At 39.6% G+C, this 24,728-nt stretch overlaps 1 protein-coding gene across 3 annotated transcripts in view; it reads right to left on the bottom strand.

The window, feature by feature from the left end:
- Positions 1-24,728, bottom strand: part of SCAMP1 (secretory carrier membrane protein 1) — a 39,858-nt gene that overhangs the window by 11,666 nt on the left and 3,464 nt on the right. The window contains exons 2-5 of one of the 3 annotated variants that reach the window (XM_057405441.1): positions 11,654-11,731; positions 4,469-4,567; positions 4,092-4,203; positions 336-464 (exon numbers count right to left, since the gene is read on the bottom strand). In XM_057405441.1, coding sequence (XP_057261424.1) covers positions 336-464; positions 4,092-4,203; positions 4,469-4,567; positions 11,654-11,731 — 418 coding nt within the window. The remainder of the gene's footprint in view (positions 1-335; positions 465-4,091; positions 4,204-4,468; positions 4,568-11,653; positions 11,732-24,728) is intronic. The other 2 variants (XM_057405444.1, XM_057405443.1) reach the window with 2 other exon arrangements.

Genomic DNA, 24,728 nt, shown 5'->3' with positions numbered 1-24,728 from the left:
GTTAAAATAAGTAGAATTATTTCAAAGCTAATAAATGGTCAAAGCTCATTTTACAATAACAGAGATAGTTAGAAAATTGCAATATACTGGAACCAAAATGCCTTAGGATAATCTCCTCCTTTTTTTCTGTGGAACTTTCTATGAAATAATTCAATACTTGTAAAACTGAAACTAACAAAAATACTTTATTTCAACATTTAACTTCTGAATTTAAAATAACTTCTCACTACAGATGTTACAAAAGCCAATGCAGCAGGCATGTATCATCAAGTTTGAATAGGCACTTTTGGTTTTCTGAAAAATAAAAAAAATAAAAAAAATTAGAAAATACTTACACATCCACAAATAGTACATAACCTTTACCGTCTTCTGGAATTCTACAGGAATGTCTACAGAAAAGTCCTGGTAGAAACAAGGACCTACTGGAAAATTCTCAGGAAGAGGGGGCCAGTTATTTTTTCTACCTGCAAAACAGAAAAAAACCCTGAAGAGTCTTATAATACAATTTTAATTTTTGTATACTAGAGATACACATTTGAACTTGTTCAAATTGTTTCATGCACAAGTTCACAAGCATTTAGATAACTGGGCTACCAAAACCCCCCATGTCTCAATACACATTTCCCTCCAGTTCCACAATACACACAATTCTTTGTTGAATACAAAGACTGGGGACTGAAAAGTGTTCTTCATTCTCAGAATCTTTGTATTTTTAACAACAGGCTCTTTAGAATCATGGACCAGTTTAGGTTGGAAAGGGCCTTAAGATCATCAAGTTCCAACCCCCCTGCCATGGACAGGGACACCTTGCACTAAACCATGTCACTCAAGACTCCATCCAACCTGGCCTTTAACACTGCCAGGGATGGAGCATTCACAACTTCCTTGGGCAACCCATTTCAGTGTCTCACCACCCTCACAGTAAAGAACTTCTTACTCATATCTAACCTAAAATTCCCTTGTTTATGTTTGGACCCATTACCTCTTGTCCTATCACTACAGTCCCCTTCTAACACTTCGAACTAGGTCTCAATATAGCTTACAGTCAAAACTTTATCTAAAAGCCCAAAAGCCTCAAGAAAGGCAGCTACTGAAATGGTCTAAACTACTCTTCATTTCAAGAAGATGCCCTACAGCATCACTGTATTTATTACAACTGTATACAGTTGTGTGACAGAGTAAGGACACCATAAAAGACGTGGTATCAGACACTTGAATATCCTGTATGCTGATCTGTTCACAGGCTAGAGTATGCACTCTGCCAAATAGAAGCAGACTCAGAGATTCAACTGAGATAAATGCAACATACCTTTACCCCAGCATTTCAAATTCTGCATGCAAGAAATACATTAATCACCATGTTCAAAAAGTGGAGCCGAACTAGGCTAACCTTTGCAAGAAATTCTGACAAGTTTTGCTTGCAACTGCTATGTTCCAACTTATCTTTATTAGCAGTTCATCTGATAAGAATGGAAAACTTGCAAAGCTCACATATGTTTTGTTTCCCCATTCAGACAAGATGAAGCTGGTAGTTCTGTCCAAACAGGTCCAAAGTACTACGTATCTGTTAACTTTTCTGCCTCTTCTACTGAAATTTTTACTAGGCTTTTCAGAGCAGGGGACTGGGACAGGGAGCATACTGAGAGTAACCAAGTAATATTCCCATTCATATTACAAACTATTTTGGGATTTCTTATGCAAAAAATACCTGATAATAATTCAGATTTTCATTCCCACAGTATATGGTTCTTTCTGTCAGCACTAATAGTTCATAGACAGAGTATGGAAAAATTCAGGTATCATGTAATAATTCAAGATGTTATTTAAGAATTTTATTTTAAGTGCTTTCCCACTGCTGTGGCACAGTTTTCAAAATTTTCAACTAAGACAGCGTGGTGAGACAGTCTGAGATCAAAAACCATGAGATTTTTTTCTAAATGCGTTCTGGATATTCATATTTAAAGATTGCACCTTGATGAGCAAAAAGCTAGCTCAGAATTATTTTACTCAACACACATTACCACCAGAAGGCGTATTAACATAACTTTAATGGCATGTCTACACTATATATGCAGACAGCCCCACACAAGCTTTGTGCAAGCCCCGAAAGGGATTTTCAGGCACGCCCAAATGAACTGGCTGAATTAGGTAGCAGCACCCCTTAACTAGCTCAAATGCAATGCTGCACAGGACCTCAGCAGAAATATCAGAGGCTGAGCTGACCTATCAGCCTGAAGATCTTTGCGCTGTAGTTAGTTATGCATGACAGTTTCCTAGATGGCAGCCAGTATCTTAAATTGAATGCAAATAGCTAGAGTATTGCAGAAGACCTTGTCCTCCAATCAAGACAACTCTAAAGTGTTTTTCTTCTCAGTTGCAATAGATGATTCCTGATTTGCAGAATCTTTTACACAGTCATTTGGTAAAAAAAATAGCATCTTCTTTAATACTTTAAAATCCCTCTTTTTTCTGCTCAGCCTTCCTAAAGAATCCTTTAAGATTCTTCATGGACTCTTCAAGCATTTTGATGTGAACAACTGCAACCTAATATTACTCATTTTAGAAATGACCTGAAACATGCATCGGGTAACATGTATCTCCAAGATACAGATGAACAAAACTGTCCCTAAAGCCAGGAAGAGAAAAGCAATCAATCCAGACCATCATTGTAAGTTAGTGAAATTATATGAAAGGCAATAGATGGAGAAGGAAATAAGGAAGAAAAAAAAACCCCACAACAAAAATATCCACTATCTGGGAGAAGAGGTACAGAGATTTAATAGAGATACTAGAAAGAACAAATATGAATAAAATAAAAATGTCTTAATGAAGGAACAAAATCACTGTGATTCTTTTCCTCAGAAGAAGAATAGCAATTTCCCACTCCCAGATCCTAGGAAATGACTGGCATATATGACTGCTCTCTACAGCTTCCTGAGGAGGGGAAGTGGTGCTGAGGAGAGGAAGAGGTGCTGAGCTCTTCTCCCAGGTATCCAGTGATACGATACATGAAAATGGTTAAATGCTGCACTATGGGAGGTTTAGATGGAACACTGAGAAGCATTTCTTTACTGAGAGGGTGGTCAAACCCTTGAACAGGCTTCCTAAAGAGGTGGTCAATGACCCAAGCCTGCTGGTGTTTAAGTGGCATTTGGACAATGCCCTTAATAACATGCTGTAACTTTTGGTCAGCCTTGAAGTGGTCAGGCAGATGGGCTAGATGATCACTGTAGGCCCCTTCCAACTGAAACACTCTACTTATAAAATTCACAAGACTTTGAATTACTAAGCAATTATGTTATCTGGAATTGCACCAATGCATTTTTAAAAAAACACCAGCACACGTGGAAATAAAACAGTCAGTATTCTAGATACAAGTGAAAAGACCACACAAAGTCAACCTTGCACACAGTGTTATGTTTTAGCTTTTTTCCTAGCTTTAGACTGAAGTTCTTCCTTTTGAAAAGAAATATTCCCACATATCTACTTTTAGCAAAGTATCTTCAGTTAAGGAGATGTAAATCTTCTCATTTGCGAAACTGCTGTACAAAATCTGATGGTTTTGTGCAGCAGACAATTTGCAGCAAAGTGAGATTAACCATCTTGACTACAGGTTCCAAAGTGTCTTGAAAAATAGAAAATTAATAATAGATCTTTCTGCTATTTGCACAGTCTGTAACATAGCAAGAGATGATAAAAAGAAAATGTTTTAAAACAGGTAAGTTCTCCTACATCTATAAATACTTAAAGAAATAAAAGATTTTCCTTACGAAGTTACTTTTACTACTTCTCTAAATGCTCTATTTCTATTTAATTGTATACTTAGATATTAACCTAGAATAAAAATAGCTGATAGCAAGAGAGTAACACCTTAAGGCCAAACTTAAAATTTTAACAGTGAAAATCTACACATGACAGGACAGGTTTTATTCACTGTATGCACTGTCTCAAGGGAGATAAAACTTTCTTTGCCTGAAAAGATTATAAACCCTTCTCTTTGACCTGTTTCAAAATGTCACTGTAATATTAAAATAGTTTCTAAGAAAACGTTAAATATCTGCAATTTAAAGATGTATTTTTTTCATGCATACCCCCCTGCTGATTGAGACTCTGCATTTCTCTTTCTCTGCGATCTAATTCAGCTGCTTTTCTTTCCAGTTCTTCTTGACGCTTTAGCAGCTCTGCCTGGGCCAAAGCATGCTCCTGAACAAAACAAGCATTGTTAGATATAGATTCAAAATACAAATACAAAATAAAATTTCCAAGTCTGTTTTCTGTAATTAAGCATCTCCAACTATGGATGAAAACTGGCCTAATATTGCACAAATTTATGCATTAACTGATTACTTAAAGGCAGTATTAATTTTCATAAATCATTAAGAATACCTTATTCCAGAAATAAATACATCATTTCACAAGTGTATTTAAATACTAAAATGGAACCTAGTGCCTGAAGTTGCAGACAAACCTTTGCGATTTGTGTGTAAGCAGGTGGCTCTTCTGTTGGTTTCATTATTGCTGGCTGGGTACTGGGTACATTAGGCAATTTCACATTTCCTGGAGGAGGCTAAAAAAACAAGAGACAACTATAAGGAGACAGTTTCCAAGTCTAATAAGCATCTTTTAACACTGTAAGAACCAATATAACTGCTTTAAAGGAAGCATTACTGACAAACTGAAAATCTAGTGTGCTGTCTGCAATATTATAACCTTTAGGAAAAAGAAGATAACCGTATTCTCTGGTGCAGTGTTCTACTTACTTGGTTTTACACCGCACGACTTGCTATAAACACACATGGAATCTTACGGATCAGTAGAAAGCAAACAGAATTTTGACGCTGTTCAGATGTGAATATGAAAGGGCAGTTACTGTTTAAGGGAACTGCAGGATTTAACAGTGATTTATTCATATTCTGAAACATGATGCCATTTATTAGTAATGTCTTCCAGAGTTTTCTACTAGTGTCTTCCAGGGCTTTCTACTTAACAAAGGCATATATCACCTAGCTAACTAGAGAAACAATGTACCATATTAAATGTTCCAATTCAAGATCCACAATCTACTGCTCAACTACTCTGCCAGCATGTACCCTCATATTCAGTTTCAAGTACCACTGGCAATTCATTCACTTTGTTACCACCTATAAGAACACAGCTTACAAGAAGCTTTTAGTAGCTTGGGTTCTTCCTCTTTCGCCCTTTTTAAAATTCTCTTATTCCCATCCCTTATTGTCATCATCTCTGACTTTCGCCGTATCTATCATACACAATGCTAACCAGAAGCTACTAACCAAGGGAAAAAATATTACCTGGATTAAAGTTATCAACTGAATTTTACCAAAGCAGATCTGTACAGCACTACTATGATGTTATTTTATTCTTAAATACATTTGGGGAAACTACAATTCTTTCTCTGTGTAGAACTTGCAACATGCAAGACTTTCCCACTCTGTGATTTTTTAAGGCAGAGACATTTTTTCCCAGTAAGACTGAAATTAAGAACAAAATTACAGTGAGAAGTGTGATGTTCTCAATACTAAAACACCTTAAAACAAAGCAGGAGTAACTAAATGGCACTCACTTGGAAAATTATGACTTGGTGCAGGTTATCTGCACATTTTCTAATCATCTGTTGAAATTCATGAATGCAGTACACTGAGGAGAAAACCTGTGCTTGAGTAAACTCCATCTCTGTGTGCGATACTGCAGTACATCTCAGCAACATCGGCTGATTCCAGCATTTCTAAATTCTCTTTCCACTTGATACATCAGTTCATAACACAATACTGAGACAAAAGAGAGATCTCATTTCTCAAACGCCTGATGATTTAAGTTTTTCATCCTAAGAAAGATTACTTGGTACTATGGAATGAAGACAACTGAAGGTTAAATGCCAAGTCCTGCTCTTGGGTTACCACAAACTCATTGCAACATTACAGGCCTGGGGAAGAGTGGACAGAAAAGGACCTCTGTGTATTGGTCAACAGCCAGTTGAACATGAGCCAGCTTATGCCCAGGTGGCCAAGAATGCCAATAGCATCCTGGTCAGTATCAGCAGTAGTGTGGCCAGCAGGGCCAGTGCAGCAATCATCCCCCTGTACTCAGCACAGTGAAGCTGCACCTCAAATCCTGAGTTCAGTTCCGGGCCCCTCAGAACAAGACAGACATTGAGGAGCTTGTGAAGGGCCTGGAGCACAAGTCTGATGAGGAATGGCTGAGGGAAAATGTGATGGCTTAGCATGGAGAAAAGGAGGCTCAGAAGGGACCTTATCATGCTCTACAACTACTTCAGAGGAAGTTGCAGCAGGGCGGGGGTCAGTCTCTTTTCTTAAGTGACAGGGACAGAGGAGTTATGCCAGGGGAAGTTTTGATTGGTTGTTAGGAAAAATTTCTTCACCAAAAGGGTGGTCAAGCACTGAAACAGGCTGCGCAGGGAAGAAGTTAAGTCACCACTCCTGAGGTATTTAAAAGACCTGTAGATGTGGCACTCAGGAACATGATTTAGCGGTGGACTTGACACTGCTAGGTTAACCATTAAGTGGACTTCATAATTCTTAATGTCTTTTCAACCTAAATGATTCTATGACTCTCTGAAGCTGGTTAAAGGCAGTTAATAAAGACACTTAATTAATTCCTTATGTTGGGGTATACTGTGGTAATGAAAAAGCCCTGTACAAGAACTCCTACAAAAACTAGACAATCATCTTCTACTTCAAACATAAGACAGAAAACCTGCACCACAATAACAAACAGCTACTGAATAAAAACTAATGCATTATGCATTGTAGGCCACAGCAATGCTAAAAAAAAGCCAAAAAGAAAAGAAAAAAAAAGGCAACAATAGCTTTGAAAGCATAACTGATAAGCAGCTGCCTGCCAGACTAATAACCAGGACTGTTCATAGTTTCCCACAAGTACTACAGCAACCCTCCATAATACTGTAAAAAAATAGTAATACTACCTGTAATAGTGTAAAAAGGTGGATTATCAGACTAGAAAATATCTGAACAGTGAATTCAAAGTATATTTGAAAGATGCTTTTTCTGAACAGCCTACAGTGCTGATAATGACTGATACATGTATATATGCATATGAACAAAGAAAACAGAAAGCTCACGAGCTACAGAAATGAAGATGTCAACCAACAGCACACATGACATTAATATAAGGTACTAATTATGTACAAGATTCTTCTGATTCAGATTTCTACATTATGTTCCATTATATGCTAACTGATCATCTATATGGTGTTAAGACTTGCTGTCTATTGTGCACATAATGACAGTTGTGTAAAAGACCTGCTGCCTACACAGAATCCTGTGCCCCTGGAAGAATTTGTAGCAGAGGCTGTGAATTCTGGAATCCTAAGAAAGAGGGGCTGGGGGATAAAAGCTGTTAAGGGATATTACAAAGCCTACCACTTCTGGGATGCTCTGAGACCTGGGGACTCCTCCCTTCTGACTGCTGGAGTCCAGTCCAGCTCTCCTGAGAGTCTTTGAAGGCTATCCATTTCAGGTTGCTGAAGACAGCTATAGCTTTCCTGCTTCCAGGTTCAGCTAGTAGCATGTTTAGTGTGTATCCCAGGGATGCACACAAATAAACACACACCTGCACACACAAGGGCACTAGAATGGCCAGCTACAAAAGCTGCCACAGACTGGGCATTGCCTTTAACAACATCCCAACGTAAAACTATCAGATTTACACAGAACATAGATACACAGAGTCATACCCCAGTGCTCCTTTCCAGTGAGTGTGAGAGCTGTCACTTCTCCTTCCTCTGTTATGAAGCCAGCTGAGATACGTTCCAGTTCATGCTTTCATAATTTTCCATCTTACTTTTCTTAACACTCAGCTGACTACCTATTTCTATCAAGAAGCCAGGTGTGGATGATCAATCTGGTTTCTTATAAACACTTCACTGTGTTTGGATGCAAGACAGAAAGAGAGGAGCTACCCAGGAATTTAATAGGAAAAAAGAAAAAAAAAAAACACCAAAAAACATTTAAATGTCTCTTAAAACCACCTCAACTCTACTAATATTTTTTCCAAATTTTTAATGCAGCAATTTGAAAATGACTGCTATATGCATTATTGTGTCTATTCATGTTACACATATATATACAGTGCTCGAAGGAGTTCAACATGCATTAGCAAAACTTGCAGAACCAGGGAGAAAGTAAAAGCCTTCTTTAAATGTATTTTCATTAAATGATGAAGCAGAAATACTAGTTGTCTAATCTCATCTGTTCCTTCGTAATTTCAGAAACATGAAAAAAGACGCAAAGTAATCTCCATGACGACTGTTAGAGCTGGAAACCACTGAAGATGCAGGCAGTGGTATTTTATCTAACATTTATACCAAGAATACTCCTCATTTCTCTTGTTAGATGTCAAGGTCGTAATGCTTGACACCTATTATCTTCTACATCCATTCACTTTCCCCATTAAGTCTTACATGTTATTTTCCTATCAAATTTTCCAGTGCAGATGTGAAGGATATAATTTGACTGATAGAAGGTGAATACACCGAAATATTTTCTCAGTACTCAAATAAGGAGTACTGAGAAAAAGTAGAATTAATTTGTTTTTTCCCCCTGTCCTATCTAACCAAGAACTGGTAGGAAGCACCTCCCTTGGCAAAAGTAAAACACAACTAAGCTAAAATAACAAATGTCAGTGTTTAGAGTTTGAAGTCACATTCTCAAAGAAGAAATACTTTTGCAGTCCAGCATGCTTTAGCAACTTGAATTTGAAAGGAAGGCAGAAAGGTTATTGCGACATTAATGCTATAGAATGCAACGTACCATCTTACCACTACCACTAGAAATTTGGATTTCCAATTAAAGCATACCATTCTCAGCTTTCTTAAGAACTACAACTACATATTATTACTCGTAGTGAAACAAATATAATTTTAAGTCTTACAGACCAGTAATTCTCAAACTAAACAGCATAAAAGTCTTCAGGACATATTTTGCTACCACCAGCTTGCATCCTTTCTGCTCATTCACACCACTGTGGTTTCCAAACATTTGAAGTGGGATTACCTGCACAAAATTGTTTGAGATGACTCAGCTTCCCAACAAATGTAGAAAAAGGAACAGCAGCAAATGAAAGCCCCCAGAAACTATTTGGATGCTTTTGCTCTGAGCAAGACACAAAATGCAGAGTAATTTCTATCCCTACACTGACAGACATTGCAATCCTCCAAGTCTAAAATTCACAGACCCTGTTTCTATCTGTTTATCCAGTCCTTAAAGGCATTCACTTCCACTGTCTCTTCCCTTAGTCCTGTCACATACATTTATTTCTACGTGCATAGTATGCCCTTCTCTTGCACACAAAGCTGCTAGGAAAAGACAGCAGATTACCCGGAATTGTGAGCATATCCTCAGGTACCTCAGGCACATTGCTGCAAATACATATAATTACAGAATAAATACTCACATATTCAGCATCCACAAGAAACAGAGGAAGAGTATCATCTAACGGTTAGATGACTACTGCACTCTTAGCTGAACATATACTTTACTCTTTCAGGCTTGTCTTCTGCAGGAAAACCTGTGGAAGCTCTTTTCCTCTACAGACAACTCATTCAGTAGAGAGTTTTTATTAATTCAGTAACCTCTCATAGATTATTAATTGAATCACAGTGCACGAATATAGCACATATGCAGTAGATTTGAACACCGACACAAAAGACCTTCCCCATCTTCCCAACTTTTCTATACGAGTGACATCTGTAATGAGCAATTAAAGTGTTTTATACACGCACAGCTGATTGTTCAAAGCCAGTACTCAATTTTCCTCTTTCCACTGAGCTGCATGTTAAAATAAGTGCACAAGTAATTAAAAAATGTCAGAGTAGCTCTAGAATGTTGTGTTGAACCAGACCTACTGTCTTTCTAACTTAGGTTAATACAAAGCATTTTTTAAACTCTTCAAGCTTCAGAAAGATAATTTCTGATATTGTGAGTTCGAAGAAAAAAAAATTTGAAGGCTTATTTAATACTCTTGCTAGTTGAAAATACTCTGCCTTAAACATCTAATCCACGACTCATCAAAACCAAGCTTGTTCCAGTGTAGCTCTACACCTGCTGCCCCAACCTCACCTTTGTTTCCTGTGATCCTGCTTAAGTGATAACCTTCAGTGGCAGTCTAACGGATGCTTCTGCTTGTGACAGCTACATAACTCAAATTGGATTTGGGGGAGAGAGAGAACACAATAGCCAAGGGCTAATTTAAGCGGTGCAGCCACCTAACCACAGTGCTGGTTCAGGTCCAGCTCAAATTTGGAAGAAACTAACTTCAATAGTTGGCATGCAAACGTGTATGAATCAATTAGCTCACTCCATAAATAGTGGACAGCCCAGGGCATGTTGAGCCTTCCTGCGTGGCGGCTGACTGCAGGCCAGTATCTCCCTTTGAGCAGAGACACATCAAGGTTACTCCTCTGGGTTGAGAGATTCCTTGCTGCAACAGATTTGTGCTGAGTAATTAACAACACGCTAAACTTTGAAATCTTAGCTAAGTGATATTAAGGATTGACTGTGCATATATAATCCTTTAAATATAAATCGCTGATGACGTCTGGGACTAAGTCTGGATGCATCTGCACCTAAACGCTCCTCCGGAAGAAATACAGAAAGCAAGAGGGTCCCTTCTGAACTCAGGACTCAACAGAAGGGACTCCCTGATAGTTCTGTCTAATCCTAACCTCTATGCAGTAAATAATCACATTTACCTTGCTATTGTATTTTGTGAAACCACTGTCACATTTACTATCAAATTGTTAAATTGCTGTTTTATAAACACACTGCTGCTTCTCTCTTTAGACTGAAGCGTGCCATGCCATCTGTGACAATTGCAAAGGTTCAAGTACCAACATTTCCTACCAGCTCTATCAGATTTGCCATAGGAAATAAGCCTACATTTGAAAAAACTGTATTTGAATGTTTACAAATTATACTAAAAGACACAAATCATCCATACACTTGCACAAGATCTTTACTAACAAAAGTAACCACTGAAAAATGCTGTTATACTCTATTCCCTATGTCCCTCCCACACCCTGCCCCCAAACCCCCTCTCCTGTGGATGAAAATAAGCACAAGGTAAACTAAATCTCTATAAATAAGAGCCAAAACCCAACTATGCTGCTTGAACATAAATTACTCCTTTTTCTACAGCACAACTGCACATAGCTTGTGGACTGTTATTTAAATGCAATTTTTTTTTCTCATTCTGAACACCACCTTCTTTCATTAAGTGAAAAGGAAATCAAAAGCAAGACACTGAGGAGGTGTGCTACACTCACGAGCTTTAAAGCAAGAAGAATTCAGAAAAGCATAAGGACAGACTATCAGAAGTCTTACCCAACAGGGTAAAAAAAAAAGAAAAAAAAATATCAGGCCTGTTTTGCTTCCCTTTCTGAGAGCCAGTGTTCCTTAACCAGTCAAAGCTCACTTAAATCAACTTAACCATTTAATCCTCCAAATATTTCATGGGACTACCTATCCTTACACATCTTCCATCACCTCTACCTAGCCCATTACATGTTTCAAAATGTCAGTCCAAAACTCTGAAAACAATACTTCACAAATCTTACCTAAAAGTGTTAACAGCTTGATTAATAAATAAATGTGCTTACTGTTCTTGAATCAGAAAAAGGATTGTACTCATCTAGCCCTGGAGGAACATTTCTTGTCACTTGTGTAACGGAAGGATCCTAGAAAAGAAAACAGTTATGTAAATGTATGCACAGGTATATAAGCAACAAGTCAACACTTGCATCATTATATCATATAAAACTCAGCATTTGTTTCACCCTAAAAAAAGGTTTGTTTTCAGTGAAGAAGCCTGTAAACATCCACCTCTTTCTCTGTCTTCAAGATGACATCGGTTTATTCTAAGTTTCTTATAAACCTAGATTAATACCATCTGAAAGAAACTACCTGTGATGCATTTGATTTATAAGGAAAAAAGCTCTCAATAGAGAAGGGAAGAAAACTATCCTATGTTTACCACTGGACACCACAACTGTACATCCAAAAAGCACAACAGAAGAAAAGAGCTTTCTGTAGCTCTTGGTTTTCCCTGCCCAGAAAAACCTCCAACACCTTCATGCACAGGAAAAGCATTTCAGAAAAATGAAGTTGAGGAAACGGTGTCCCACAGCACCAAAAGGACCTATAGTTCAGCTTTTACTGAACTGGTAAAATGAAAATATTATAATTTTTTTCCTCCAGTGAACTATGCAGGCTGTTAAGTTCAGTAAGAGCTGAAACACTCTGCCTTATCAGCAGCGTTTTGGTCACAAATCTGAAACATACAGCCACACGGACTGCTATATACAAAAAAAAAAAACACCATCCTTGCCAGACCCAGTACACTTATTCTAGCCTTTACATATTAATGTGAATTGGTAGTGTGCAAAATACTCCAATTTTTTGTTCATGCTTTCAGTGTCGTACCCCTTTCACATATGCTGCCATATCATTCACTCTTCCACACAAAAATGCTCAAGTATAGACATACATGAAATTAGTGATAGCTAACCACGAGCCACTTAGTGGAACAACATGCCTACATTACTGAAACTCAAAATAGCACTCAAATAGCAGCTACTTTAAGTTAAATTAGCTCCTTTAAAAGTACATGTCAACAATAAACTTCTGTTTGTAGAGTGCTGTACTAACCAAATAACTCAGCTCAACTGTGTCCATGAAGGACTATAAAGACTATAAATGCAATTATCTGAATAACCAGAATATCAGACTCACGGGACAGCCACTGAACAGCAGCAGATTTCCAAAAAGCAGGAAAGAGTGGTTAAGTCAAATTCAGAAGCGCAATCTATATTTAGAAATACAATATGCAAACAACAGTAAATACCGCATGAAAGAAAGTTTTTTTTCTCTAAATGTTCTAGAGAAGAAGGAGAGGGGAGGGGCAGAAGGGGAGGGAAAGTTTCTCAGATCTCTTCACACAGCTATTGTAATATTCTAACACTGACAAATAACAGGAAACACATGCTGAGCCAAACAAGCTGACTACATCAAAAGTCTTAGTACTAGAAATAAGTTGTATGCTTAAATGCATACAGCAAGTAGAGTGAGAAACCCTCCAACAGAAGTCCATGAATTACAATTACTATACTTCTGCCAAATATTTCTATTGTTTGCCAAAGCTCCGGAAAAAAAAAAAAACCTACCCAAAAACGGAATGACTCAGAGTATATTCAGCACCAGTTCTATTTAAGAAAAAAAATCATTACCTAAAAAGCCCCAAACACTAAAACACACAAACTGAACCCCACCATGGCAAGTAGTATTCAAATTCTGCTCTAAGAAAACCTCAGTTGCACAGCCTGCACTTAACAGAAGCTCCTGGCCTGATTTCTTCCACGTTCAGAGAGACTCATGGAAAAGTAAATCAGAGATCACAAGAAAAGAAGCGTAATCTCATAGCTGAAGGAGGCAAGTATTAGTCTGGAGATAAGTATCTCTCTTATACTCACTCACTGTGATCTTCTCTAATGCTAGAACTATCCTCAGCATAGCAAGAAACAAGATCTTCACAGTCTGGGTACCCAGGAGGAGGTTGCTAGACTTCAAACTGTACTGAATACCTACCTACCCAGCATTGAACAACTGACACTTCGTGTTTCAAAACACTTCCTACAGTATTTCTGATGAGATTAGACCTGACATCCCAAGGAATACAAAGAATTACTTCGAATCACTTACCTTACACTGACTGCATCTCATTTTAAAAATAGGGCAAATGCCAACTAACCTAAATACAGTGAGGCAAAACTGTGCAGCACTCATACTCATTGCTGAATAATAAACCACTGAATTTAGAGTTAATCAGGGTCTGAATAATGAACACATACAATAAATGTTGTGCAGGACCACATACCCAGAGAAAAAGTGGCATTTAAATGAATGCTATCAAATTTTTATGTTGCATGACCAGGTATATTCTAGTGAGTAAAACCTTTAATATTCTACAAGAATAATTAAATCTAGGCTGGCATAACTTATTTTTCCATATTTGATATTCCACTTAGATAATAAAATTAAAATGCACTATTTTTCAGTTTGGGGATGCGGGGGGGGGGGTGGGGGTGGGTAATATTAAGTAGCAGTAACCATCAAATATCCAGAGACCTCAACTTGCTGCATGATTTACGTGATTAAAAATCAGGTTATCCACTGCAAATAGTGAAGATTGGGAATTTCTGGGACATGCTTTAAATACTCTAAAGTCAGTCACCGAATGCAGCAACTGCAAAATGTCCAGTCCCCACTTCAGGAGGAGGAAAGCTATGTTCAAATTAGAGCTGCCCTTGCACTAACTCCTTGCCACAACTTGAGTTTCCTCAGCCACCTGGCCAGTTCCAGCTCTTGCTACTTCAAGTGCTGATCCCTGTAATTCCCGTCTTGTCCAGCTCCTTGTTCTCTCCCTGCAATTCACACACCCTTCTCCAGCTTTATCTCACCCAAACTCCTGCCACTTCAGCCTCCTGAGTTTCTTATCTTTTTATTTAATCCTATTAGTGATAACAACCTCAGAACAGAATTTAAAAACAGGCCATTATTCATGCCCAGCTACTGTAGCTATTAACGTATTTTAGGCACACACATTCACTTCAGATGACATTTTCAAGATCTGAATTAGTTCAGGAGACCGGAGTTTTAAGAAACCAGAAAAACTTAATTAACTGATTTTCTTCTAAACTATCATTTTAACTGTTTCTTGTAGTCTCTCTCCTATCATGTCAATCTGGAAAGCAAAGATTAGCATCGCACTCAGAATCACCAGGGGTCAGGTTCAAGAGCACCCCAGTATTAACATCAAGAATACAAAAAAGTCAGTTGGAAAAGAAAAAAAAAAAAACAAACCACCAAAACCATACACAAACAAGCCAAAACCAGAAAACACAACACATTTTATCTCACATTGCCAAGAGCATCTACAGAACTATTAAAAATGCCTCCTGTGCCAAGTTAACAAATTATGCTCACATCACTCCAATATAGATAAAATTAACTGAATACCCAGTCATCATCACAGAGGGTGCTCAAACACAATTAATTACAAGTGAGAATGTTTAAAATGGAGCAGAAGAATCCGTTCTATGCAAGTTTTTACAGCTTTTTGAAAAACAAATTAAAGGGAACAGAGACCTCTGTTGTCTAGGAGACCAAAACTAGTCATAAACTACCAGGTTTCATTAATACACAAGAGATTAGCAAATTAAAGACTGACAAGTAGATACATCCATAGCAATTCTTTTTATTACTGTTCACCAGCATAGGTCCAGCACTGTTCCACCAGGACTGAGATGCTTTGATAGCGTATACAGAACCCAGTAATATTCTTTAAAACACCATCAGAACATTGTTAGTTCTGATACAAAGAGAAAGTAGTGAGCTAGGACTCGCCCCCTCCAAACTGTTGTCCAAGTTGCTGAAAATTTTTCACTTTTGAGGTACACCTTTTCTTCTATCAAAAAGGCAAAAGCATTTATCATTTGCACAAATAACATGTAAGGAAAGAGCGAAAAAAAAAAAGGCTAAAAATATAACAATGATAATATGTGCTTGTGTTTTTTCCCTAAGTGGAACTAGGTGACATCAGTGCTCTGCACGGAATATTTACTTCAGTATTTCTCAGTTTGCTCCCAACGACTAGTAGGGAAGTAAACGCAACATCATATTGCAGAGGTCAAGAAACAGAGTTTATAAACACTAAACACTGATTTGTATAGAGATTATAATGGTTTTACAACACATTAGCAACTGAAAACAAGAATTTCAAATAAAAATCACATAACCTAAATAGAAAAAACAACCTGTTGGAAAAAGGAACAGGGGAAAATTCAGAAGATATTTTTACAATTAAAAAAAAAAAAGGAAAACAAAGGTAACTATAAGGAAATAGGATAATAAGATAAATTTTTAACACTGATTGAAAGAGCAAGTAAGAACAACAACTAAGTATCTTCTAAAACTTGGGTACCCAGAGTATCACACATTTAAAAAATACAACAATCTTGTTGCTTGGAAAAAGCATAAAATGGAAATGATGCACTTAGAAGTGTGGGGTTTTGGGTTTTTTTTTTTTTTGTTTTGGGTTGTTTTTTTTTTAGATTTCCATGGAATTTACAGAACAGCATCAAAAATCTGAGTATACTAACAGGTACACCTGGTTAGTCCTAAGAAAAAGAGACTAAGGAGAAACAATATACTATGAATGCAAAAAAGGATTTTAAAAAGAAGACGTTTAATCATTTGTAGTGAATGAAATCAGAAAAATAAAACATGGAAATACTGCATTAATTATGTAGCTCCATAAGATTAATCTGCTAAAGATGACTGTAGAAACCTTTGTTTTTTACCTCAGTTCTGTATTAAGTTCTATGTTAAGAACTCTTAATGAGTGGAGTACTTGAAATCCAAACTGAGAAAACAGTTCTCATCACAAAGCACCTTAGTAGATGAAGTCTCTTTATATTGTCAATTCACTGTACCAATACTACTACCTCCCTCATCAGTCATTGGCTTACCCCCCTTCAGCTCTGCCACCATAGAATCCTTTCTTATTTCAAGATCCCCGCAAGTAAGTTTATCTGACCTAACTGCTTTACCAGTTATTGACATCAATCAGCCTTCACTTTGCAAATATCTTCAGCATTTACTGTTCCATAAACACCTAGCTAGGCATTTTCCCTGTTGCTTTTTGTGCTTGGAGGGAACTTCCCAGAAAGCAAGAGAAGCACAACCCCAATCTTATCCTCTTAACTTCCTTAAAATAACTCTGACTGTATACAGAATAGAAGCAGAAGCCAGAGGTCTACCAGTAGTGAATCCAGACTGGTATATCCACCCTGGGGAAGTCAGGAGATCAGATCCACAAATCTAGCAAAGTCAATCTTAACCAACTTTCTTACCCCTACCGCTCCCACTAAAAGGCTTTGTTTTCTTTTATGAAAAGGATAAACTTTTTATCTCAAGTTAAGCTCTCTACTGATTACCACAACTTATTCCCAATACCCACTTCATATTAGCCTTTTCTATATATGAGTAACACCAAATGTACACTTCTCAGTAAGAATTCATCCTGAGGTCTGGGGTTGTTTTGTTTGCTTGGTTGGTTTAGTTTGTTCTTTGGTTTTGGGTTTTGTTGTTTGGTGTTTTTTTTTTAATGGTAAGAGTTGTACTTCACTGTTGAGTACTTCCTAAGATCACACAACTGGCTCAGAAAATTAAGCAAAAATGCACAATAAAAAAAATGCCTAAAAGTATGTTTGTTGATCTGAGTTTTTTGATTTCTTGATCAAACTATCCACTCCACTTCCCATAAATGAGTTCTGGAGGGGAATTAAAGCTATTGCTGTGTCAGTTGAAACTCTCCGTATAATATATTTTGCTTTCAATATGCCCTCATGAGCATTTTTGGGAAGGGATTTCTGACAAAGCCTACCTTTGAAGAACAAAATGGTGAGGGGAAAGAAAAAAGAAAAGTATTTGGGCAGCAATGAGTAACTTTTAAAAAAGTAGCTTTTTTTTCCTCCCTGTTAACTGTTAGGTTTCAATTTTTTAGATCAGGACCTGACACTTCAAAAAGACAAAAGCCTGCACATGAAGGATGGTTTTGTCAGTATCATAACACACTACATCCCACCAGATTAAACCTCTGAAACTGCAATTTGCACATATTCAGTAAACACTTAATACAAATCAAACAGCTAAATTCCCCAAAGACTTCCTCCTTTTTCACGCCACAGAAAGCTGCACATGGAAGTTTCAAGAAACTGATGTTTTAATGCAGTGTCAAACCTTGCCACTTCTTCATGCTTTGTTTCTTTTTTCATCACCCCATGCCCAAGAACAAGTCAAGGTACAGAAACTTCACAAAAGCAAGTAAATTGAGATTTCATGTTTCACTGTCCTAATAGCACACTAGCAGTATAAACAGTTTACATTTAACAGTGTGAAGGAAACCTTATAATACATTCTAAACTACTGCTAAAAACCACTACTACAAAATATTGTCCTCAAAGCTTACACCTATGGGAACTAGTAACTCATAGGCAAAATAAAGACTATTTAGTACTTCTAATAATAAAAAAAAATAAAAATCTGAGTAACCACTACAATAGTTCTTTCACAATCTCAAGTTTAACATCTCATTCGCTGATCAGCCATTTCCCACTCCCCTCACAGAATGATGCTCAAAAAATTTTCACTTTAGCACTGACCAAACAGAATTGTTAAATTCTGTTAAATAGTGTAAAAGTAGCCAGCTGGGCTTTCTTACACTTGGCTGTCAAGCAATGCCTGTTATACACCACAGTATCTCACAGTAGCAGAGCTAAAAGGGTTCTGAGCCACTGAGCAAGACAATTCAATTCCCCACCCCTGAAACCAAAAAGAACTTCAGAGGCTCACAAGGCCAAATTCGTCCTAAAGCTTTTAAAGCCTATGGTCACACAAAACAAGAACTCCCTAGAAATATAGTCTTGTGTTTTTCATTATGTTATTTCCCATCAAGAGATAGTTCATGCAGTAGCCCTTGGACCAGTCCAGACCAGGCCAGATGCAAAAAATGTACTGTACACTGCAGCTGGGGAGAATGGTCCCACCTGGAAAACTCTGGCAGAAAACTGCAGGGGAGACTCGAGGTCGACCCCTTGGCTTTTGGAGTCAGGAATACAGAGGATCTGAGGCCAGCTATACCCCAACTGAAAAAGAGATACTGGCAGCCTATGAAGGGGTTCGAGCTGCTTCAGAAGTGATTGGCACTGAAGCACAGCTCCTCCTGGCACCCCAGCTGCCCATGCTGGGATGGATGTTCAAAGGCAGGGTCTCCTCTACACAACATGCAACTGATGCTACACGCAATAAGTGGGCTGCGCTAAGTACACAACAAGCTTGAACAGGAAATTCCAGTCATCCAGGAATTCTAGAAGTCATCATGGACTGGCCAGAGGGCAAAGATTTTGGAATGTTACCAGAAGAGGAGGTGATGCATGCTGAAGAGGTCCCACCATATAATAAACCATCAGAAAGTGAAAAGCAATACGCCTTGTTTACTGACGGGTCCTGCCGTATTGTGGGAAAGCATCGGAGATGGAAGGTAGCTGTATGGAGTCCCCAGCGACAAGTCGCAGAAACTGCTGAAGGAGAGGGTGAATCAAGTCAGTTTGCTGCACAGCAGCACCTGTATCTAAGAAGGATAAAAATGACTGCTACTGCTGAACCCAGGACAACCAAAAAGTGGACAAAGCTGCTAACACTAAAGTGGCTTAGATGTACTTAGATTGGCAACATAAGGGTGAATTATTTTTGGCCCAGTGGGCCCATGACACTTCAGGCCATCAGGGCAGAGACGCAACATATAGACGGGCCCGTGATCGAAGGGTGGACTTAACAATGGACACTATTGCCCGGGTTATTCATGAGTGTGAAACATGTGCTGCAATTAAACAAGCCAAACGGTTAAAGCCTCTCTGGTATGGAGGACAATGGCTGAAGTATAAATACGGGGAGGACTGGCAGATTGATTATATCACACTCCCACCAACCCACCACAGCAAGCACCATGTGCTTACCATGGTGGCAGCAACCACCGGACACCTGGAAACATACTCTGTGCCCCACACCACTGCCTGGAACACTATCCTGGGCCTTGAGAAACAAATCTTGTGGCAACACGGTACCCCAGAGAGAACTGAATCAGACAATGGGACTCATTTCTGGAATGACCTTATAGACACTTGGGCCAGAGTATGGCACTGAGCGGGTATATCACATCTCCTACCATGCACCAGCCTCTGGGAAGATCAAACAGTACAATGAATTGTTAAAAACTACACTGAGAGCAATGGGTGGTGGGACTTTCAAACACTGGGATACACATTTACCAAAAGCCAACAATAAAACATGCCAGGCAGAGGTGCCTCTTGGTAATGCTGCTGCTGATGTCCGCGAAGCCAAGGCTAAAGCAGATGATGCTGAGAAAATCACTGGCACTGTTCAGAAGAATGCTGCTGCTACCAAAGCCAAAGCTGACAAGATTTTTGCTGATGTAACAGGGCTGGCCAGGGAAGTGGATGACACGATGAAGCAACTACAGAATGCAGAAAAAGAGCTGAAGCGGAAGCAGGATGATGCTGAGCAGGGTATGATGATGGCAAGCATGGGCTCACAGGCTGCCCAGGAGGCAGAAGACAATGCAAGAAAAGCAAAGAACCCTGTGAGCAGCTTGCTTTCTGTCATTAATGACCTGCTGGACCAGTTAGGGCAACTGGAGATGGTGGACTTGAACAAACTGAGTGAAATTGAGGGTACCCTGAACAGTGCCACAGACCAGACGAAAGACAGTGACCTGGACCAGAAATTGTCTTTTCTTGAGAGAGAAGCCAGGAAGCAAGATGATGCAATACAGTCTTACAACAGGGACATTGAAGAGATCCTGACAGACATTAGCAACCTGGAAGACATCAAGAAGACTTTGCCATCTGGCCGTTTTAACACCCCATTCATAGAATCATAGAATCATTAGGGTTGGAAAGGACCTTAAGATCATCTAGTTCCAACCCCCTTGCCGTGGGCAGGGACACCTTACGCTAAATCATATCAACAAAGGCCTCGTCCAACCTGGTCTTGAACACTGCCAGGGATGGAGCATTCACAACCTCCCTGGGCAACCTATTTATTCCAGTGCCTCACCACCCTAAAAGGAAAGAATTTCCTCCTTATATCCAATCTGAACTTCCCCTGTTTAAGTTTTAACCCATTACCCCTGGTCCTGTCACTACAGTCTCTAACAAAGAGTCCCTCCCCAGCATCCCTATAGGCCCCCTTCAGATACTGGAAGGCTGCTATGAGGTCTCCACGCAGCCTTCTCTTCTCCAGGCTCAACAGCCCCAACTTCCTCAGCCTGTCTTCATACAGGAGGTTCTCCAGTCCCCTGATCATCCTTGTGGCCCTTCTCTGGACTTGTTCCAGCAGTTCCATGTCCTTTTTATGTTGAGAACATCAGAACTGCACACAATACTCCAAGTGAGGTCTCATAAGAGCAGAGTAGAGGGGCAGGATCACCTCCTTCGACCTGCGGGTCACACTCCTTTTGATGCAGCCCAGGATATGGTTGGCTTTCACAGTATCACAGTATGCTAGAGATTGGAAGGGACCTCGAAAGATCATCTAGTCCAATCCCCCTGCTGGAGCAGGAACACCTAGATAATGTTACACAGGAATGTGTCCAGGCGGGTTTTGAATGTCTCCAGGGAAGGAGACTCCACAACCTCCCTGGGCAGCCTGTTCCAGTGTTCCGTCACCCTCACTGAGAAGAATTTTCTTCTCAAGTTTAAGTGGAACCTCTTGTGTTCCAGTTTGTACTCATTACCCCTTGTCCTATCATTGTTTGCCACTGAGTAGAGCCTGGCTCCATCCTCGTGATACTCCCCCTTTATATATTTATAGACACTTATAAGGTCACCCCTCAGTCTCCTCCAAACTATAGAGACCCAGCTCCCTCAGTCTTTCCTCATAAGGGAGATGCTCCACTCCCTTAATCATCTTCGTTGCCCTGTGCTGGACTCTCTCCAGCAGCTCCCTGTCCTTCTTGAACTGAGGGGCCCAGAACTGGACACAATATTCCAGATGCGGTCTCACCAGGGCAGAGTAGAGGGGAAGGAGGACCTCTCTCGACCTACTAACCACCCCCTTCTAATACACCCCAGGATGCCATTGGCCTTCTTAGCCACAAGGGCACAGTGTTGGCTCATGGTCATCCTGTCGTCCACTAGGACCCCCAGGTCCCTCTCCCCTACGCTGCTTTCTAACAGGTCGTTTCCCAACCTATACTGGAACCTGGGGTTGTTCCTGCCCAGATGCAGGACTCTACACTTTCCTTTGTTATATTTCATCAAGTTGTTCCCTGCCCAACTCTCCAGCCTGTCCAGGTCTCGCTGGATGGCAGCACAGCCTTCTGGCGTGTCAGCCACTCCTCCCAGCTTAGTGTCATCAGCAAACTTGCTGATAGTACACTCAATTCCCTCATCTAAATCACTGATGAATATATTAAATAATACCGGTCCCAGTACTGACCCTTGAGTCACTCCACTAGTTACAGGCCTCCAACTAGACTCAGCCCCATAGACTACAACTCTCTGGCTTCTCTCCTTCAGCCAGTTCGCAGTCCACCTCACTACCTGATCATCCAGTCCACACTTCCTCAATTTAGCCGTGAGGATGCTGTGGGAGACTGTGTCAAATGCTTTGCTGAAGTCAAGGTAGACCACATCCACCGCTCTGCCATCATCCATCCACCGTGTTATTTCCTCATAAAAGGCTAAGAGATTGGTCAAACATGATTTCCCCCTGGTGAAGCCATGCTGACTGCCCCTCATAACCCTCTTATCCTTGATATGCCTTAAGATGGCACCAAGGATAAGGTGTTCCATCACTTTCCCAGGGATGGAGGTGAGGCTGACCGGTCTATAGTTACCCGGCTCCTCCTTCTTGCCCTTTTTGAAGACTGGAGTGACATTTGCTTTCCTCCAGTCCTCAGGCACCTCTCCCGTTTCTGGGCTGCAAGCGCACACCGAAGCCAGCTCATGTTCATTTTCTCATCAACCAACACCCCCAAGTCCTTCTCCGCAGGGCTGCTCTGAATCTCTTCTCTGCCCAACCTGTAGCTGTGCCTGGGATTGCTCCGACCCAGGTGTAGGACCTTGCACTTGTCATGGTTAAACTTCATGAGGTTGGCATCAGCCCACCTCACAAGCATGTCAAGGTCCCTCTGGATGGCATTCCTTCCCTCCAGCTATCAACCGAACCACACAGCTTGGTGTCATCGGCAAACTTGCTGAGGGCGCACTCAATCCCACTGTCCATGTCAGCAACAAAGATGTTAAACAAGACCGGTCCCAACACTGATCCCTGAGGGACACCACTTGTCCACTGAAAAACCCTGAGGGTGCACTTGGGGGTGCGAGGTATTTCCCTGGTGAGTGATGGAGCAGTTTTTTGGCTATGGAGTGCCATAACACACATGCCCTCTTACTTCCCCAGATCCAGCTCTCTGACTACCTCAACACTGGGAAGACAGTTGGAGAGAAGTCAGGGCTAGTCAGCCCCACCCTGCAATGGAGAGCTGGACATCTAAAAACATAATCTCCATCTCATAGCTAGTCTCAAGTATTTGTCCTTCCTCTGCTCTGAAACATGCTGTGTTCCTCTCTGTAACGTTGAATCTCAGCATATAGTGCAATAATACTACTAATGGCTGTATGTGCTAACACTTCCAACAAAAATCTGGAAAGAAAATGCAACTCTGACTGATACTATCTATTAAAACACCTTAGTTTTAATAGATTACAATGCAGGTTACAGCACTGGTGAAGTGTACTCTTGAAGCTAACTACTATGTAGCCCAGCTAAAGGGCACTTCCAATACTGTGATGTGCAGCATTAAATTATGCAAGATTTAGAGAGATTTATAAATTTTGAAGCCATGAAGGGAAACCAGGTAATAAAGTCAGAAAAATATTTTATGTGCTTGGCTATTTTAAAGCCAGACAACTTAACTGGGTATATTTCATAGTCATACAAAAGAACAAAAACTCAGTTATGCATATAGGCACACTACCAAACTTTTGAATGCTAAGGTACAAATACTGCAGAAACACTTAATTCTTCCAAAATAATTAACAATTATCTTTCTTCCTGTAAGTTTCTATCATTTTAACTTCACTTGAGGAAGCAACGTGTTAACCGTGTAGATTCTGCTGCCAAAGAAGGTAGCAGTCATCTGAATCATTAGCTTCAGCATAAAACTTCCAGCCTGCACTTCCCGCCAAACCAGCTAGATTAATTTGTGCTCACGTGAATCAGATTAAGCGTAATATTCAATTTATAACTGGAATTACCTTTGCAGTAAATTTAAACACTTAACATATATCTAGCTCTACTGACTCAAGTAATCCTGTGACCTCAGTGAGAGCAAGTCAGGTGCCTAACACCGATTTAGGTATCTTAGAGCATCTCTGACATCCACACAAGAATGGCAGTTTTTCTGGACCACCGACTTGAAAGTAACCACAGTTTGCATACATAATCCCACCCAAAGAAACTACTCATATAATTAACAACACATACATCTGAGGTTTTCATGATTGTGTCCTTCCACACTAAAACTGAGCAAGACATAGGCCACTCTGTTTAAATCTTCATGCATATCATGCAGAGGTTCGGCTTTTACCTGAAGGTCACCATTCACATTTAAACAAAAATATGTATTAGTTTTCAGTCCTATCATTAATTTCTGTAGTATCAAATATCTGCACCTGCTCAGAGCTCTGAACACATCAGATGAACCACCCCAACAGAATTCATAACAGAACTCAGTTTTTACAGTCACTTATAAGTAACTGTTCCATATGTTTGAATGACTAACCAGCCCTCAAACCTTTTACAGTCTGTCAGCCAAGCCACAAAGGTCTGTGAAATTCATAGCTCCACTTAAAAAAAAAAAAAAAAATTTCTTCTCTTAGTAGTAGTATCATACACTTACACTAAAAAATAATTTTAAAAAATAACAACCAAAACCAGAATCAACATATTTTATTGTAGAAGTGTTGAATTGTTTCAGATTATATGAAACTTACACTGGATTTCATGAGACTGCTGTTTCAGAACCTTTGT

Source organism: Pezoporus wallicus, unplaced genomic scaffold (assembly GCF_028554395.1).
Source record: "Pezoporus wallicus isolate ANWC-B61680 ecotype Strahan unplaced genomic scaffold, APGP_CSIRO_Pwel_v1 scaffold_2696, whole genome shotgun sequence".
NCBI classification, from domain to species: domain Eukaryota; kingdom Metazoa; phylum Chordata; class Aves; order Psittaciformes; family Psittacidae; genus Pezoporus; species Pezoporus wallicus.
Note: the sequence above shows the minus strand (reverse complement) of the source record. Positions and strands in the feature narration are given on the sequence as shown.